General features: G+C 37.8%; 1 protein-coding gene across 11 annotated transcripts in view; it reads right to left on the minus strand.

Moving 5' to 3' along the window:
- Nucleotides 1-19637, minus strand: part of LOC131220884 (probable LRR receptor-like serine/threonine-protein kinase At1g56140) — a 121252-nt gene that overhangs the window by 25524 nt on the left and 76091 nt on the right. For 10 of the 11 annotated variants that reach the window (XM_058215771.1, XM_058215775.1, XM_058215769.1 and 7 more), the window contains 3 exons: nt 19537-19599; nt 17746-17790; nt 17498-17571 (listed from right to left, as the gene is read on the minus strand). In XM_058215771.1, the coding sequence (XP_058071754.1) occupies nt 17498-17571; nt 17746-17790; nt 19537-19599 (182 nt within the window). The remainder of the gene's footprint in view (nt 1-17497; nt 17572-17745; nt 17791-19536; nt 19600-19637) is intronic. The other variant, XM_058215766.1, reaches the window with a different exon arrangement.

Genomic DNA, 19637 nt, shown 5'->3' on the forward strand with positions numbered 1-19637 from the left:
AAGTAATTGGTATTGATGGATCCAAATCAATGAAAGTCTCACCTTATTTTTCTTGGACCACACTTCAGAAAAGTGAGAGTAGTGCCAATGCAAAAGCACTAAATGCAATCATTTACGCACTATCACCAGATGAATTTAAAAGAATTATATCCTATGATACTGCAAAGCAAGCTTGAGATATTTTAGAGATGACACATGAGGGAACATCAATTGTCAAGAAATCTAAAGTTCAACTCCTCACAACTAAATTTGAGGAAATACATATGGAGGAAAATGAAATGTTCATGGACTTTTATACAAGATTAAATGACATTGTGAACTCTATGTGAGGTCTTTGCGATAAAATCTCAAAAAGTAAAGTGTGTGCAAATATACTACACTCACTATCTGAACAGTTCAACTCAAAGGTTACCGCGATCCAGGAACTTCATAATACGGACAATATGAGGGTAGAAGAACTAGTTGGGTCTTTACAAACCTATGAGTTAAATTTTAAAGGTCATAAAGGTAAATCTATTACACTTAAATCTTCTAAATGTATTTCTCAAGAAAATTCTGATTTTGAAAATTCTGAAGATGATATGGTCTTGTTAAAAGTTTTACAAGATTTTCAAAAGTAAAAAGAAGGTTGATTTTCAAAAATCAAATGATAAGAAAAGATCTAAATTTAAATCTAAAACTTGAAAATCTTTAAAAGATAGTCAATGTTACAACTGCTAAGAATATGGGCATTTAGCAAACAAGTGTCCTAAAAAGGACAAACCTAAAAAGAAAGGAATGTTGGCTACTTGGGATGAATCTTCTGGCACTGAAGCCTCTTCTGAATCAGAAGATTCTGAAACCAAGTCGGGCAATGAAATTAAAGCCCTTATGACTCTAACCAAGTTCACTTTTTCAGATCATGATGATTCAACTAGTGAAGAAAATCTGAATAGTATCATGAAAATGAAGAAGATCTTCAAGATACTTACAATGCCCTATACAAAAAAAGTTGTAAAATTGTCGTAAAACTAAAACTTCAAAAAGAAAAGTTTTTAAAACTTAAAGAAAATTTTAATTCAGTTGTTTTAGAAAAATCCCACATTTCAGATTGTTTTGAAAAATTAAAATGCGATTTAGATTTCAAAACTTCCCTGATTGAAAATCTAAAATCTGAAAATGAAAAACTTAAACTTGAAGTCTCTTTTCTTTTGAGTTTAAAGGATACATGGAGGTATGCCCAAGGTGATCCAAAGTTAGAAAAACTTTTGTCTGGATCAAGAAAATGTGGTAACCAATTTGGTTTGGGCTACAATAAAAATGTTCCTCCTAAACAGAAGAATACTTCTCCTAAGTTTGTGAAAGAAGAATCTTCAAACTCAAAAGGAAATAGCCCAAATCAAAAGTTTTCTAAAAATACTAAAACTTTTCAATCTTTCAAACCTGAAAGTAATCATATCAACTATAAAAATTAGAATCAAAACCCTTGGGCTGAAAAAATAGTTGATTTACTTAAGGAACTCTTAAAATCTAACTCAGTGGGTCATTCTTACAACAACTACAAACACAAGAAGACCAACTATAGTCCTAAACCCAAAACAGTTATAAAATGGGTTCCTAAGGTTACTTGCTTGGTCACACTGCTCTGAAAGCTTCAAGCCATTCAAAGTGGTACCTAGACAGTGGATGCTCTAGGCATATGACTGGTGACAAAGGTCTGTTCACTACTCTTAAAGACATGACTGATGGTTCAGTCACATTTGGTGATGGTAGCAATTGCAAGATTATTGGTCAAGGTACGGTTCAACTTTCTAACCTTCCCTTATTTGAGAATATTTTGTATGTTGAAGGTTTAAAACATAACTTGTTAAGTATTTCTCAAATATATGATAACATCATAGTGTTAAATTTTCTAACCTAGGGTGTGAAATTTTAAACAAAAATGGTTCAGTAATATTAACCGGTCGTAGAACGTCTGAAAACTGCTATATTATTAGTGATTCTGCTAGCTCATATATTCAATCGTGTTACATGGTCTATACCGATGAGACTGAATTATGACATAAACACCTTGGACATGTACATTACCGCAATCTATATAGATTGAGCAAAAGAGAACTAATAAGAGGTCTACCTAAACTAAAAAAAAGTATATAAAATATGTGGCGAATACCAGATTGGCAAGTAAACTAGGAGTGCTCACAAAAAGGTGAACTCCAATGCCACATCAAAATCACTCGAGCTTCTCCATATGGATCTTATAGGACCAAGTAGGACGGAGAGTCGAGGTGGCAAAAAATACGTACTAGTAATCGTGGATGATTTTACCAGATTCACTTAGGTAGCCTTCTTAAGAGATAAATCAGAAACCCTTGATGAAGTAAAAAGGATTCTCAAGTGGATCCAAACTGAAAAAGGTTCTCAAGTTAGTAAAATCCGTAGTGATTATGGATCTGAGTTCGAGAATAGCAGTTTTGAAAAATTCTATTGCGATTAGGGAATATCACATGAATTTTCTGCACCTAAAACACCACAACAAAATAGAATTGTTGAAAGAAAAAATAGAGTGCTTCAAGAAATGGCAAATGTAATGTTGAATAGTATGAAGCTCCCTAAAAATTTTTGGACAGAAGCTGTAAATATTGCATGCTATATAATCAACCAGGTCTATACGAGAAAATCAAACTATAAGGAAGCTTATGAAATATGGTTCGACAAGAAGCCTACTGTCAAATACTTTCGAGTTTTTGGCGGCAAATGCTATATTTTACGTGACCGTAAAAATCTAGGAAAGTTTGACACTGAAAGTGATAAAGGTATCTTTTTAGGATATTCTTTAATTTAAATAGTCGAGCATATCGAGTAATTAATAAAAGGACCGATGTTATTCAAGAGTCCATCAATGTGGTGATTGACGATCACTTGAATACACCTGTCTCAAGTTCAGATAATGATGAAGTTCTTTTAATTGACAAACCAGATACTTTATCAAATCAAACTAATTTTGAACTGAGGACTGTTAAAGATCATCCAATCACTCAAATTCTTGGAAACCCTCTCACTGGTGTGCGCACTCGTAGACAACTAGAAGATATATAATTACGTGTGCTTTACATCCCAAATAGAACCGGCTAATGTAAAAGAAGCACTTACTGACGAAAATTGGATAGTAGCTATGCAAGAAGTGCTTAACCAATTTGTGAGAAATGATGTTTGGTATCTTGTTCCTAGACCTAAAGATAAAAACATTATAGGAAAAAAGTGAATTTTCAAAAATAAGTCTGATGAACTTGGTAATATAATTCGAAACAAGGCTAGATTGTTGTACAAGGTTACAGTCAAATTGAAGGCATCAACTATGGTGAAACCTCTGCCCCAGTAGCTCATCTTGAATGAATCAGACTATTCATATCCATTGTTTGCTTTAGAAATTTTAAAATTTATCAAATGGATATAAAGAGTGCCTTCTTAAATGGCGATCTGCACGAAGAAGTTTATGTTAAACAACTAACGGGTTTTGAAGGCCCTGAAAATGCTGATCATGTCTATCGCCTAAAAAAAACTCTCTATGGTTTGGAACAAGCTCCCAGGGCATGGTACAAAAAATTGAGAAAGTTTTTACTAAGTTATAATTTTCTAATGGGAAGTGTTAATAAAACTTTGTTTGTTAAGAAACATAACGATCATATCTTAATAGTTTAGATCTATGTTGATGATATTATTTATGGATCTACCTATACTAACATGACTGTTGAGTTTACAGATTTAATGAAATATAAGTTTGAAATGAGCATGGTTGGGGAATTGAATTATTTCCTAAGGTTGCAAGTAAAACAACAACCTGATGACATTTTCATTTCTCAGACCAAAAATTCTTTGAACTTGATTAAAAAGTTCGAATTTGAGAATGGTAAGAATTTTGATACTCCTATGAGTACAACATTAAGACTCTTAAAAGATTCTACAGGTAAAAATGTGGATCCTAAATTATATCTTAGTATGATTGGCAGTTTACTTTATTTAACTGCAAATAGACTTGATATTGCTTTTAGTGTTGGTATTTGTGCTAGATATCAATCTGACCCTAAAGAGTCACATCTAACTGCTATTAAGCGGATTATTAGATATGTCATAAGTACTGTTATTTTGGATCTCTGGTATCCATATGATACTAGTGTTCAGTTGGCTGGGTACACCGATGCTGATTGGGCTGGTAATATCGATGATAGGAAATTAACCAGTGGTGGTTGTTTCTATATCGGAAATTGTTTAGTTTCTTGGTTTAGTAAGAAGCAAAGTTCTGTATCGCTCTCAACTGCTAAGGCTAAATACATTGCAGCTGAAAATGCATATACTCAACTTGTTTGGATGAATAGAATGTTAAGCGATTATGGAATTGCACAGGAGTGAATGATTTTATATTGTGATAATTCCAGTGTAATAAATATTTCTAAAAATTCAATTCAGCATTCACGTACCAAGCACATTGACATTAGGTATCATTACATTCGTGAATTAGTGGAAGAAAAAATAATATCTTTGGAATATATTTCGACCGAGAATCAACTTGCTGCATTTTTACTAAGCCGTTCGACAAAAGCAGGTTTAATAAATTGAAATTTGATCTTGGTATGTACAATCTAAATTGAATATTCATGCATATTTGTAATATAGTGTACATATATATATATATATATGATAATTTATTAGTTTAAATTTCAAATTTTTATGGAAAATGCATGTTTTTGATGGTACATGACCAGTCGTAGACGTGCTCGATCAGTCGCGGCACGATCGGTCGAGGACGACCCATGACCAGTCGTGTAGCGCGCTGGACCTTTTAAAATTTGGGAAAAACTTCTGCTTCCTCATTTCCTCTTTCCTCTCCAACGAGCCAACGCCCGACCGGTCGTACCTACCTTCTTAGATCTTCAAGGTTAGTGCGTCATTTGTATTTTTTCTTGTAGATTCTAGTCAATATTATTTCATTTTCACTCTTGGAGTAATTTATTTTGTAATTCATTGCAATTTTGGGGTTTTCTTTTGAAAAATTTGATCTAGCAAAACCCCACTCCACATCTTTTGAAGCTCCTTGTTTCTTTGATTCTCCTATTGCAAATAGATGCTAGAGGGAAAAAGAAAACTTCTCATGGTCCATCATCTTCTAGATCAACTCCTATCTCGATCCCTCACAAGTGCGGGATTTGCGAATGTGCAATGTTATTGTTGAGCGACCTATTGATCTTGAACACATTGCTCTTTTTGGTCTTCTTCCCCTTCTCTAAGCTGTAGGCTGGGCTAACATCCTACATTGGGGTGGGCATGTATACCAATCTATTGCTCAATCCATGTTTGCATGCATTTCTGACTTTTTGACTGAGAATTAAACTTTTAAAATTGATGTTAGAGAAGGTCCATTTGAAATAGACCGCCATTTGATTTTGGGTCTAATGGACATACCGGTTAATGATAAGGGTATTCCTATTCATATTCTAGTTGAGAAACCCTCAGAATCAGAAAAATGCATGCTCACTAGAGCATTATGCAATATGGATGTACAATGGACTCATAAAGGGAATGCGCTCCCCTCAAAGTACTTATTACCCAAATACAGGGTTCTCCACGAAATCTTTATTTCAAATCTATATCCACGTTCTGGTAATAAAACAGAACTGACTTCCTTTATGGTTCAAATTTTGCATTCTGTCATCACTGGTGTAAATGTCTGTCTGCCTTCTTTAATATGTCATTCCATCATTCAGTTTCGTCTCTATCCTGGACACAGTGACATTCCATTTGTCTATCTTATGACTGTGTTAGCTACTCACATGCTAGTTGATATGCCTGTTAGAGGGGCTCCTATACATCATCTTATTTTCAACAACTCTAATATAAACAAGATGAAATTTGAATTAGCTCCTAGCTAAGTGGATGGGGGTGGTGGAGGAGCTGAGGCGGGGAATGCAGATGAGGCTGGTGATCTTCCTCCTGATGATATAAATATGGTCTGTAATAACTCTTATACAACTTTATTTTCATTCAGTTTGTGAGACTGACTTTGGTTAACTTTGGTTTTTGCAGGTAAATGATATGTGAACTTTGAATTTACTTATATATCTTTCATATCTTGCTTAGTTAATTCCTTTATTACTCTCTTATTAGTTTTTCTCTTCCATTTATTCTTTTCTTCCTTTGTCATATTGTGACAAAAGGGGGGAGAATATTTTAAATTTTTTGGATTGACTGATATGGAATGTATATGGATTATAGGGTAGTAGCATAATTTTTATGAATCTATGTGTGCTATTCAGGGAGAGTAAGTAAGGAGGAATTTGTGCTAGTTAACAATAACTGGTGTATGATTCTTTAACCAGGCTGTAACTGGTTCTCTTATATATGAATGATGCATGATTCTTTATTATGCATGTAATGCTACTCTTATTTTTATTGAAGTGTGTTTTGTCACAAATTTGACAAAGGGGGAACTTATAAGTGCTATGGTTTCCTGATCTTTTGGTTGTCAAATTTTGTGGTGCCAAAAAAAAACATAATCTGTGTCTTGTGTAGCATGTTGATTTATATGTTCAAGACACTGCATCATAATGCTTCAAATTAAGAATGGTGATTTACTTCAACAAATGCAAGGTCAAGTACTTTGTCCACTTCTGTAAGCTTCAGTGTTCAGTGTTTTTAAAACTACATCGAAAAGAGGAGTGCTTGTTCAAGGCTCAAGATAATGTTCAACTCAAGATCAAGTACAACTCAAGAATGACAAATCCAAGCTTTGGAAGATCTCAAGTTCAAGCTACATCTTATAGAGATCTCAAAACTTCATAATCTTCAAAGGTCAACCATCATCTAAAGAAATGAAGACCCAATATCCATACTTCACATTTAAGGTATGAATGACCTTAGGGTAGGTCATTTTGTATACATAATTCAAATTGAATCATTTTATAGATGTTTGGTCTATTCTAAGATTAGTCCTGGACCTTGTTCGACTAGTCCTAGAACTGCCTCGACAAATCCAAGAAATTTCAAGACCAGTCCTAAGTTTGTTGTAAATTTTTAAAATTTTTTGGTTCAACTACAACCAGTCTTGAACTCTATTCGAACGGTCGTGTGAACAGTGTACGACTCGTCCTACGATCAGTCCATGATCTACGACTCAAACTACAGCGAACAAACCTCGTGCCTCACGACTAGTCGTAGGATGGTCACGACCAGTCGTGGAGGTGTCACGACCGGTCGTGGACAGACTACGACCAGTCGTGGAACAGTTTTATCCGATCGCGCTCAAAATTTCAAAATGCAATTCGTCCTACGAACAGTCGTAGTGTCCACAGGACCAGTCGTAGATGCGATTTCTACAACTATAAATAGAACACGAATTTTAGAGTTTAATAATCCAATTCAAGTAAAATTAAGGCATCACTTTGAGAGATAAGTTAGTGTTCTTTTTAAGCTACATTGTGCATATTTAAAATTCTCTTTTATTAGCTTTTCTTATTTGATTTTGTTTCTGCATTCCAATCTAATTTAAAAGAAGAATTGGGATATTCCACTTCTTGGAATCAAAATCAAATAAAGCTAGCCCAACTTGATTTAATTTAAAATCAATTAGAACTTAGAACCATTTCAAAGTGAGTATTGGACATTGAACTTCCATATTCGAACTTCTACTCCGATTGGTTCTTCCAGGCTGCTACAAAAGGAGAAATCCAGGTATTTTACATTTTTATAAATTTCCTTTATTTTGGTTTCTTTTGAGATTGAGCTAGAAAAATCTCATTGTGTTAGTCATCTGAGGAGAGCAAAAAAACTCAGAAGTGGGGTTTTTGAATTGTGTGAGCCCATTTGAAGGACATAATTGTGAGGGTTTTAGGTGAACCTATGAAATCTATTTTCATAGTGAACACTAATATCCCTTATGTGAGGATATTAGGAGTGGAGTAGCAAGCTGTGTAGCTGTTGTTTAACAATTGGTGAATACACAGGCGAACCACTATAATTCTTTGTGTCTTGTGGTTTGAATGTTTGTTTGATTTCTATATCTTTTATCATTCAAATTTGTAGGATGTATGTGTGGATGTGAATGTTGTAATATTTACATTTCAAGCATTGTAGGGAATGTTGTAATAGTTTAGAATTTATTTCTTACTATTTCCTTTATTTCCTTTCAGTTTGAGTTTTTGATATTCAAATTGTTCTAGTAAGGTTGTCCTGCTATAAACCCTTAGTTTTTATGGTGCAAGGTTGTCCTTAGAATAACATTGGTATCAATCTCTCTATTTGAGGTTGCTTTATATTTCCGTATTGTGAGTTGTTTAAAGTGCTATATTTCCTTAATTCATTTAAATTCCACTGTTAAAGTTTTATTTTGGCATAGTCCTATCCGCCCCCCTTTCTAAGACATATAGCTAGGCTTTTTCAATTTATCATTTGGATGCATTATAATTTGATTATAACCGGAGTACACATCCATGAAACTCAGTAGCTCATGCCCCACTGTGCTGTAGTCCACATGGACCTGCTATTTCCCATTATCTTTCTTTACCAACATGATGTTGGTTATCCAGTCCGGATAACAGACTTCCTCAATGAAACCAGACTTGAGGAGTTTGTCGACTTCTTCTCCGATCACTGCATATCTTTTGAGACCAAGGGCACATCGCTTCTGTCCAATTGGTTAGTGTGCGGGGTTGGCGTTCAATCGATGTACAATGATCTTGGAGTCGATGCCAAGCATGTCTTTGTGAGACCATGCGAAGACGTCTGCTAATCATTGGAGGAGAGATACCATGTTGTCCCATAGTGGTGCTCTTAGGGATGACCTAATTTGGACGGTTCTGGATGGGTTAGACTCGTCCAATGGAACGGGAACGGGGTCTTCCGCGGGGTGACTTCTTTCCTCGGATTCTTCACGCGGATCCAGGAAAGTAATAGTCATTGTTTGGTGTGGGGTTCTTAGTAATAGCACTGTCAGGCATAATGTTGGTCGCCCTTTACTAACCCGACCCCTTGATCCGCCGGGAACTTCATGGCCAGGTGATAGGTCGAGACCACAGCTCATAGGGCATTTAGAGATGGTCGGCCAAGGATAGTGTTGTAAACGGAAGAACAACCTACTACTAAGAAGTTAACCATCGTGGTGACTTGGTTTTGTCCGTCACCAGTTGAGAGCAGAAGCTGAATTGCCCCTTCAGATATGATCTTCCCGCCTGAGAAACTGAGCAACGGGGTTTGATGGGTTGAAGTAGGGATCAACTTACTCCCATCTTGTCGAAAGCTTGGGCAAAGAGCACATCATCAGATGATCCGGTGTCGACGAGAATCCGAAACACCTTTCGATTAGCTATGTTCAAGGTGACCACTATCGCATCATCGTGTGGGTGGTGGATTGCTTGGGCATCTTCTTCAGTGAAGGTCATGATATGCTTCTCCACCTTTTGTTCTTTTAGAGGTCTCCTAATTAATAGGACTTCTTCTTCGGGACGACTAATGCTTCTGGCATATGCCTTTCGAGCATTTTTCGAGTCACCTCCGCTTCCATTGCCTCCAAAGATAGTGCAGATCTCCCCAGTCGGTTCATTGTTGATCGGCTACTCATCTATCATTACAACCTTGTCTCCTCTATGGCTCACTGTTCACTCCCCAAGTATAGGGTTGTGATGTAGTAATAAACTCGGTGGGACTGAGGTCGAATCCCAAGGGACTGAAACCTATACGTAATTTGAAATTAAGTAAAACTAGAACTACACTAAGATGAAATCTAAATCAAGTGAGTATAAGGGAATAATGGTGAAATATTAATCTAAAACTTGTAAATTTAAAGGTGAAAAACTAGGGTGCCAAGGATCCACTTGTAGCAATTGGGAAGCTACCTAGCAATGATTCAAGGACACTACTGGAATTAGAGTCCTATCCTATCTAGTTGGTAAGAAGAGATTTGTCAGATCTCTAAACTTCTCATAGGTCTAATCATTGATAGATAAGAATGACAAAGATTTGGAAGTGATTCCGTCACCTAACCATGCCCAGGAGACTATAGCAAACAATAACAATTTACCAATCTCACAGCAATCATGAGAGAATTGTGAAAGTTAGGAAGGGTTCCATTACCCAACCATGCCCATGAGACGATGGTGAACAGCAGGGTTCCCAAGTTCACAATCTCAATATATGAAAAGAGAATATCTCAAGCTACCGTAGATCCATTGTAATTTGAGTCACAACAAACCATTAAAAACTAAAACATTCCTTATAATCAAACTAGCATCTATGAGAGTTCAATAAACATAAATCAAAGTAAAGCTAACACTCACCTCTTAGCCCTAGCTAAGAGGCTTAACTAACCATAGGCATTAATAACTAAATCTTAAAGAAAACAGGAAACAAAGAAAACCAAAAAGAAAGAGAAGAATCTAAACTACACTCTCTTTCTCTCCCTTACTGCTCCACCACCTGGCCTCCACGGCTGCACACGTCCAAGGAATGGATCCCCCTCTCTCTTTTTTTCTCTTTCTTTTATAGCAGGGAAGGGTCGGAAGCTGAAGTCGGTGAGAGTACTGTTCGCAGCATCTCTGTAGCGAACAGATACGCAGCAAGTGCGTCTGGGTGAGATGTTCAGCGAAATGATCCACCAAGTACAAGATCTGAGCCGTTCAGACTCCTTGGCGATGGTCATTCACCCCGTAAGAATGATTTGGATGGCTAGGATCGATGGTCCGATCCAAGCCATGCTTGCAAAACGACTTGGATCATCCGGGTCTCTCCAGATGCACAACCTACCTAAATCAACTTACGCTGATTCTTGGTGCGGCTCATTATTGGTGTCTTCGTGGAAATCCACTCCATCTATTAGTTTTCCCTCGCAAAACCATTCGGGAAGCGACAGTTTTCGATGCACCATTCGTCCTCCGTTTAGACGGTTGAAAACCGATCTTTGTTGTTTCTTGAAATTTCGTCACCTAGGCTTGGATTAGAGGCCCGTGGGCTCCTGATGGACTGTCCAGATTACAACGTTGGTGTATGGTGGTGGCCCACACAGGAAAACCGCAACCCCTGTTGCGAAACAGAGGCTACGCCACAGCTCTGTGATGGTCGGTGGACCATTGATTGATGCCATGTGTAAAATCCACTCCGTCCATTGGCTTTAGGACGAAAAACTGTCCAGACTTGATTAGTTTTGGATCCCAACCGTGGTGGACCACGAGATCTTCATTCCGCCATCCATCTCAAGTTTGAACACAGCCTTCTTGTGATCGGGTGAATAGGACCAGAAGGTCACCATTGTGGTCGTCCCCACCATCCGGACACAATGGACGATCCATATCATACATATGTATGATGAGTGTGCCCCACTACTGTAAAATGGACGGACAGCGTCCGTCTGCTATCTTTCGCGTGAGTGGGATCGGGTCAGCGCCCGCTGACCGGGTGCTATGGATCCAGTGCACCTTGAGTGCACTTGTGCACTGTGCACAAGCACGGCTGGTGGGGTCCACATGTGATGTTTATTTAAATTCCTCACCTTCCATTTATTTTATCGCCTCTTTTGAGGTATTAAGAAGAAAATTGAAGCATATTCAGATACCAGGTGGGCCCTAATTCGCTGATTTGGTGACTGATCTATCCATTGGGCCACTTCCACATGGATCCAATAGCTCAAATTTTATGTGTACAGTTAATTTATGGCTCTCAGCCCATGTATAAAGTTTCGAGCTGAAAAGATGGTGGAAACCTTGTGATCTTGCATTTTAGACGTCTTTCAGGCCACTTGAGCTTCAGTTTCTCGGTTTTCTCAGATTTCTGGCATGTAAATTCGTCGATCTTAGTCCCCTAGGGTCTATCCCTTTCCTTTGTAACTTCAGAGCATTAAATCCATGCTTTTACCACCCTGTTTCAGTCCAAGCTCCTAAACACACATTGCAGTACAAACACGGTTAAATTAGGTCATTAAACAGTACCATGTTCATAAATCCAGGCAATAACTGGGGTCTAATATGCAATATTTGACTCTCAATACTCACGTACTCCCCAAGATGTCCATCGCGAATGAGTGCTTCGACCTCTTGCTTGAGGTCGAAACAATCGCTCGTGTTATGTCTGTGATCTTGATGGAAGAAGCAGTACTTGGTTTTGCTCCTCTTATCGGGATTGGACTTCAACTTGTTCTACCAATAAAGGATACGCTTGTCTTTAATCTCCATCAAAACTTGTTCCGGCATTTTGTTAAGAGGGGTGTAAGTTTTGAACTTACTGTCGGGCCGCTTGTTCGGCCTGCGGTTGTCCTGCGATCAGTCGTCCTTCCTCTTCCTACTCATATTGGCTAAGCTTGGCTCTGCCTTTACATGTTGTTCTTTGGTTGGAGGAACCTTGTTTTGGATGGCGTCTCGCAGGATTCGAGACTCTTCAGCATTAATGTACTTTTATGACCTATTCAATAGTTCAGCCATTGTTACGGAAGGATTCTTGTCCAGTGAGAAGGGGAATTGTTTCGATCCGAGTCGAGCGAGTTACCTAGCTTTTGCTGATCTTGTACAGCTCTACTTGTCGCGCCTTTTCCGATCTAGCTAGTAACGTAGATCAGAGGTGGGTAAAGGCACGGTTACCAAGACATGAGATGGGGTAGGTTTGAACGAGCTATGTTGTTGGCTCCTGTAAGAGACACTGTGCAACAGGAAGTTTGAGAGGGATTGTTGCTTGGTTCGATTCTTTGTACATGCTGAGGTTGCAATTGCTCCAGCATCTGCTTCATGTAGCTCATGTTTTCCCTTATTTCCCTAACTTCTTTTTCGAGGGTGTTTAGTTGACCTCCCTTTATGCGAGATTGTTGTCCCCGTCTACCGGAGCCAAAATTGGCCTGAAGCTGTGAGGAAGAACCTCAATTGCTCTCCCATTGTTCGGGTTATTCTAGTTTAAGGGGCAGTGGTGTACGATTAGGTGCAGGTAGGGTTGCAATTGGAGGGAACTGAGCTTTCTTCTTCCCTCTAGACATTGGAGTATCGTCTGGAGTTTATCTGGTAAAGCAGGAATGGCTTAAGACATCATTCCCACAGACGGCACCAAACTATTGATGCAATTTTTCGGTAGACCTTTCTTGGTTGACCCTTCGAAACCTGCACAGGTGAAAAGAGTAGACAAAGGAGACCCTGTCTAATACAGGGGACCCTCTGATGCCTAAGTCGGGACCTTAGGTCTTTTAAGGAGATGTCTTTAAGGAAAAGAGTCACCAGTCGAGTCTTAGAATGAGTGTACGTACCTTACATTGGTTGAGGGTACCTTTATTTATAGGGGGAGGAAGACAGTGGCATGAGGAGTCTTTCCTGATACATTTGGGACGAATTCGTTCATAGATTCACCCGGGATTTCCCCGAGATTATCGCCGTCCAAGTTTTTCAGGATCCAATATGATCGTCCGAAGATCTTAAGAGAGATCTTCGGGCTGTTAGAAAGATTCTCGGGCTGTCGATCCGAGGGTAAATTGTATAAGCCATGCCGAACTTCCCACTAAGTCAGTGTTTACCTTATTTAGAGAGGTTGTCCCGAGCTATTACCGAGCTTTAGCCGAGGTACGGTTGAGGTATTTCGAGCTATTAGTCGACCTATGGCTGATCTATAGCCGAGCTACAGCCGACCTATGGGTTAGGTCAACAATTGGCTATTTGAGTGGACTTACAATTGCATCTCTTTTAGTGTCCTTACAGTTGTATCAACCTCCTTAGAGATCAGCCTATATTTGGAAGTAGATGCCCCTTAGTGCTCGAATCTTAAAGGGTCCGTGCTGTTTAGTAGAGTTGGTCCATTCCATAAGTCGACCTAACCGACTTAACTATTTTTTCACCCAACAAAACATAAATCCAATATTTTCGCCACTTCCAAGGAGTTTAATTAATATTCTAAGAATGAGGGGATAGTGAGGCACAACAAAATGAGGTATACACTAGAGTAGAATGATGTGGTTGAGCATATGAATCAGACTCTTTTGGAAAGGACAGAAAGTATGTTGAGTAATACTGGGTTGGGCTAGGAGCTATGAGTTGAGGCCATCTCTACGACTTTCTATTTAGTAAATCGATCTCCATCTACACCTGTTAATTGTAAAATTATAGATGACGTATGGAGTGGTCACGTAGTTGATTACTCAGGGTTGCAAATATTTGGCTGTGATGCTAACTCTCATGTATTGTCATTTGAAAGAGATAAGCTGGACCAAAGGGCTAAGAAGTATACTTTTGTTGATTATGATGATGAGGGTAAAATGATGCAGATTGTATGATCGAGTTTCATGAAAAATCATATTTAGTCGGGACGTCAAGTTTAATAAAGGTTCTTTATTTCGGAAGGATGAGAATAAGGAAATGAAAAATCAATGATTGATGTTGAAGTATACAAAGTAAAAACACTTGAAGAAGCTGAGCCACAGATAGATTAGGTACAAGAATCTGGTGATTAAGGTTTTCAATGATGGAGCTAAGATTGGCTAAGTATGGAAAGGTTGGAGAACCCTTACAAATAGGCTCCAAGGTCTCGCAACGGTGAATTTCATGCACATCTTTAGGGAGAGGAACGACGCGGCTGACGCTCTTGCTTGAATGGGCAGCTTTTCCCAATCTCGATTATATTTCTCTTGTTCTGCAGATCTTCCTCGGCATGTGAGGGGAGTCCTTGTCCTAGACAAGGTGGGGCTCAGAGCGATAAGGGAGAGGAAGATCTCCTCTGACTTTTTGTAATTTTCTGGTTGTTTCTTTTGTTCGGCCTTTACGATAGGTCTTCCTTTGGTCCTTTTTTCCGAGGAAGACCCGAAGCTCTGTAATTTTGTTAAGAAATGAATATAACACTCATTTAAAACAAAAGATCAGGTACAAGAAGAGATGGTGCCACCATCGGTTAGGAGAAATCCACCAAGGGGTTGCAGATTATCGTTGAGTACAGTGATGACTCAAATGTTATGTTTGCTCTCATTACGGGTGAGAGGGATCCATCTACTTTTTAGAAAGTAGTTAAAGATCGAGATGCAGAGAAGTGAACGGTAGTGATACATGACGAGACGACCTCTCTATACAAGAATGAAATGTGAGATCTGGTGGAGCTGCCCATTGGACGAAAGGCAATCTGGTGCAAGTGGATTTTTCAGAAAAAACTGGATATGTACAGGGCTAGAATGGTAACGAAGGGTTATACTCAGAATGATGTCAACTTCGATGAGATATTCATGCTTGTAATCAAGAAAGTATCTATCAGATTTGTATTGGTATTGATTGCCCAATACAATTTGAAATTGGAACAATTAGATTTGAAGACTGCGTTTCTACATAGGGAAATAGAAGACCAAATCTAAATAAAGCAACCTAAAGGGTTTGAGGTATAGGGAAAGTAGAATATGGCTTGTAGGTTAAAAAGGTCGATGTACGGCCTGAAATAGTTTCCTAGGCAGTGGTACAACAAATTTGATTCTTTCATCTTGAGGCATGGGCCGGTTTATCATAAGCAAATTCAATCATTGTATATATTTTAGATCACTGAATGATAGAGAATTCATCATTCTAGTATTGTATGTTGATGATACGTTTATCACCAGACATAGCATATCTAGAATTAATATATTGAAGGCTCAGTTATCCAAGACATTTCAAATGAAAGATCTGAGTGATGCAAAAAGGATTTTTAGCATTGATATATACCGAAATAGGGAAAGGAGCAAGCTATGGCTGTCTTAAGAGGAGTATATTGAAAATGCCTTAGTCAAGTTTGGATTGAAAAAGGTAAAACCAATTAGCACGCCCCACGCTGCTCACTTTCGGCTTTCTTCAGAGAAATGTCCTTCATCAGATAAAGAAAAGTAGTATATATCTTGTGTGCCCTACTAGAGCATGGTTGGTAGTCTTACTACTGTCATGGTTTGTATTAGACTGGATATTACATATGCAGTAGGTGTTGTGAGTAGATACATGTCAAACCCTGACAAGCTACATTGGGAGGTAGTGAAATGGTTACTTTGTTACATACGAGGTATGATGGACTACGTCTTGACATTAAAAAATTCTAAGGAGAGACTTGTAGGCCATGTTGATATGTATTATGTAGGAAACATGGATAATAGAATGTTGAATTCTGGTTACTCGTTTCTGTTAGTAGGTAGAGCAATCAGTTGGATGTTGAAGCTTCAGTCGGATATTGAAGCTTTAGTTTGTGGTTGCTCTTTCCACAACTGAAGTTGAATATATAGTAATGATGGAAACATTATAGGAAGTTGTATGTTGAAAGGGATAATGAATGAGTTAGGGCTTTACTAGAAAGTTGTGCCTATACATTGTGATAGTGAGAGCGTTATCAATTTGGTGAAGAACTCAGTGTACCACTCTCGGACTAAACACATTGACATTCGTCATCATTTTATTCGGAAGATGCTAGAGGAAGGAGGTGTTACTCTTGAGAACATTCACACTAGTAAAAATCCTTCTGGCATGCTCTTTTTTTTTTCCTTCTGGCATGTGTATGAATGTTGTTCTTACAAAGAAGTTCAAGTTGCATTCGACTTCTCAAGGCTTGATAAAGAAGAAATGAAGATGGAGTGTACATGAGAAGCAACAATGATTGCGTTATTATGAAGATGATTAAAGATTGTAATAACAACTTAGAGCAATGGAGCTAGATGATTAAAGCCACGGTGAAGATTATTGATTAAGTGCCTTTAATATGGTGGAGTGCAGTTGGCTGGACCGAAGCATGTTGTGATATTCGTAGTCAACTGAGGTCTGTCTCAATTGACCGACAAACTTTGCTTATATCTCAGTTGACCGAAGGTGTGACAATGAAATGCGCAAGTGTTTTATATATATATATATATATATATATATATATATAGTGTGAGTTTTGTTTCTAATCTTATATGGGGGAATATAAGTACATCTCTATGCTCAATTAAGGTAGAAAAAGGAGAGCCTATATGATTTTTTGGATTTTGAAAAGGGAAAAGCTAGGGTTTTCTATTATGTAAGTTGTTCAATCTCTTGTAATTCATCATTTATAGTGGATTGATTGTCACTTTGTGCTATGGTTTTTTTTTTTCTCTCAAGAGTTTTTTCAAGTAAAAATCTGAGTGTTATCTGTGTTTTCTTGTTGTTTTTCATTCTCTAGTGTGTTTGATTTATTCTGAGGTTGCTTCCATACCCATTAAGAGGTTTGATCAGCTCCTAAAACAATCAAGTGAAAATAACCAATTGTTTGGCTTCCTCTCTTAGTATTTATATTGAGGGTCCCAGTGTCAATTGGTAATTCTTTTGCTTTCAGACCAAGAAGAAATTTATTTGTGATCGCGTACTACTTCCTTGTTACTTTTTCTCATTTCTTCTTGCTTAAAATAAATGCTTTCAGATCAATTCTCTCGTGCATTCAAATGTAGCCAAAAGAAGCCTATGTAGTAGATAATAGTGTGTTTGAACATTGATGTCAGGGGTTCTAGCCCATGTATAAATTATAGGGAAACAAAAATGAAGAAGAAAAGACTGCTTACCGGTTAGAGAATCTTGATAGCATGAAAAGTCCCGTTGAAGACAATTCAATCCCGAAGGCAAAGAAGTACTGAATCTAAAGAATCATTGGACAGTTACAAAAAGATGGACAGAACTTCTTATGAAAAAAAAAAAGAAGATATACAACCAATGTAGGAATTGCGGGATCATTGGACAGTTACAAAAAGTGCTTAGCTATATATGCTTTTATTTTGTCGAGATGAGTAGAACGGCATCATTTGTAAAATACCTGTTATTAAAACTATTAACGTCGAAGTTGTTAGCAACCAGGTTCCTGAAAAGGATAGTTTAAGGAGATTATGGTCAATACTGCATATATTGTTGGAAGTAGTTCAAAGAGAAATGATGAGGCTATACACAAAAGAAGAGATCGAAAAGGAGATTCAGAGTGCATGTTCTGGCGTGGTGCACGTACAAGAGATCATTTTCACTCATTAGATGGGGACCAATGGTAGCATGCCTTGGCCCAGGCATCTAATTTCTTATCTCATTAGGTGTTATGCACATGTAAGTTGAATAGATAGCATTTTTACTCATACATTAGGGTGCAAATGGGTCGGGTTAAGTAGGACGTCTGGGTCTAAAATTTGGATCCATAGAGCAGGCCTGGGCCAAAAAGTTTGACCTGCATTATTAAATGGGTAAGGTGTGGAGCCTATTTAGTTTTGTTTCCATGCCTTTTCTATTGTTAATATTGGTTCAAGATATGATGGGTTCTTACTTTTAGTATCAAGTGTCCTCTTGTCATTATAAAAATTAATTAATATAAAAGATTTGGGGTAGGGGCGTCAACCCTAATTTGGGTCCCTCTCTTCTCCGAACCTTCTCCTCTTATCTTCTTCTTCTTCTTCTTCTTCTTCTTCTTCTTCTTTTTGTAAAGAGATTTCATTCATGTCTTCTTCTCTTATCTTCTTTCTCTTTCTTCTTTTCTTTTCTTCCTTTTTCTATGCTTTTATATCCCATAGCATCCTTGTTTAAGATTTAGCCCTCCTTGTTTCCTCTATTCTCTCATTCTGAACAAATAAACGTGTTGGAGTTTTGGAACTTGGAACCAACCTAGACCCAACCCGAAATGTAATGGGTTGGGTATGGCAGCCAAGTTCTGATATGATTATTACATGGTCGGGTCTGGGACCCCTTAACCCAACTCATTTGCCCCCACACATACAGTGGCCAGCAAGATGCATGAACCAGCTTGAGTTTTACCCAGGTCATATTCAAGGTAGGAGACCCTCATGAAAAAATTCCCTAATCTTGCACACCTGTGCTACGTTCACGTTCAGTTAACCACTTCAGCACTTTGCATTCACGTTCTATTGAATACATAGCATCTATTATCTTTTCCTAACTGTCATTTCTGTTCATCCACATTGGCCCTTATGAGGCACGCGGGGCAACTTGATTGTTACCAAGGGCATGTTCAAGGTCGGGCACTCTTGATGAATGTCCCTGATCTTGCACACTTATGCTATTTTCTCAATTTGAAAACCACTTTTACACTTTTTATATATTGAATATGAAAAAAAAAAAAAAAAAACATAATATTGTAACTTCTGGTGCACATTGATTAACTAGTCATGGTTAACAACCTTGAAAAGTGTCATAGCAGGTATTAATCTAATCCAAAATCACATTCATATAACATAAGAAGAAATAAAGAGGGGTGTTGTCCTATCTTGCGTTTGGATGCTCTATTGAATCAAATTGCAAGAATTACTAGTTCTGTGAAGTGGAAATGACCAAATTCCATCACCTTCCTCTATATTCATATTGAGGTGGTGGCCTACAAATTGCAATTAAGTTACTTTCAAGTTGAAATTGAAAACATGTAAATGCAATTTGACTGCTTCCTCATTCTGAATATTGAGGTGACTACAATTTGGTCATTTCTTCTCTACTAAACTAATTGCAATTCAATTCAACAGGACATCTAATGCACCCTTAATGCATATAATGAATTGTTTGATCACTAGAGAAATGAAGATGAAAATGGAAAACTTTGTGCTTCTTTTGGACATACAGTTGCAAGCCTTGTGTAATCCAAGAGGGAAAGCTTCCTGATAATTGATTGTATGATAAATCTCTGCCGACACAACACAACATATAAGAATATGAATTAAC

Source organism: Magnolia sinica, chromosome 12 (genome assembly GCF_029962835.1).
Source record: "Magnolia sinica isolate HGM2019 chromosome 12, MsV1, whole genome shotgun sequence".
NCBI lineage: Eukaryota > Viridiplantae > Streptophyta > Magnoliopsida > Magnoliales > Magnoliaceae > Magnolia > Magnolia sinica.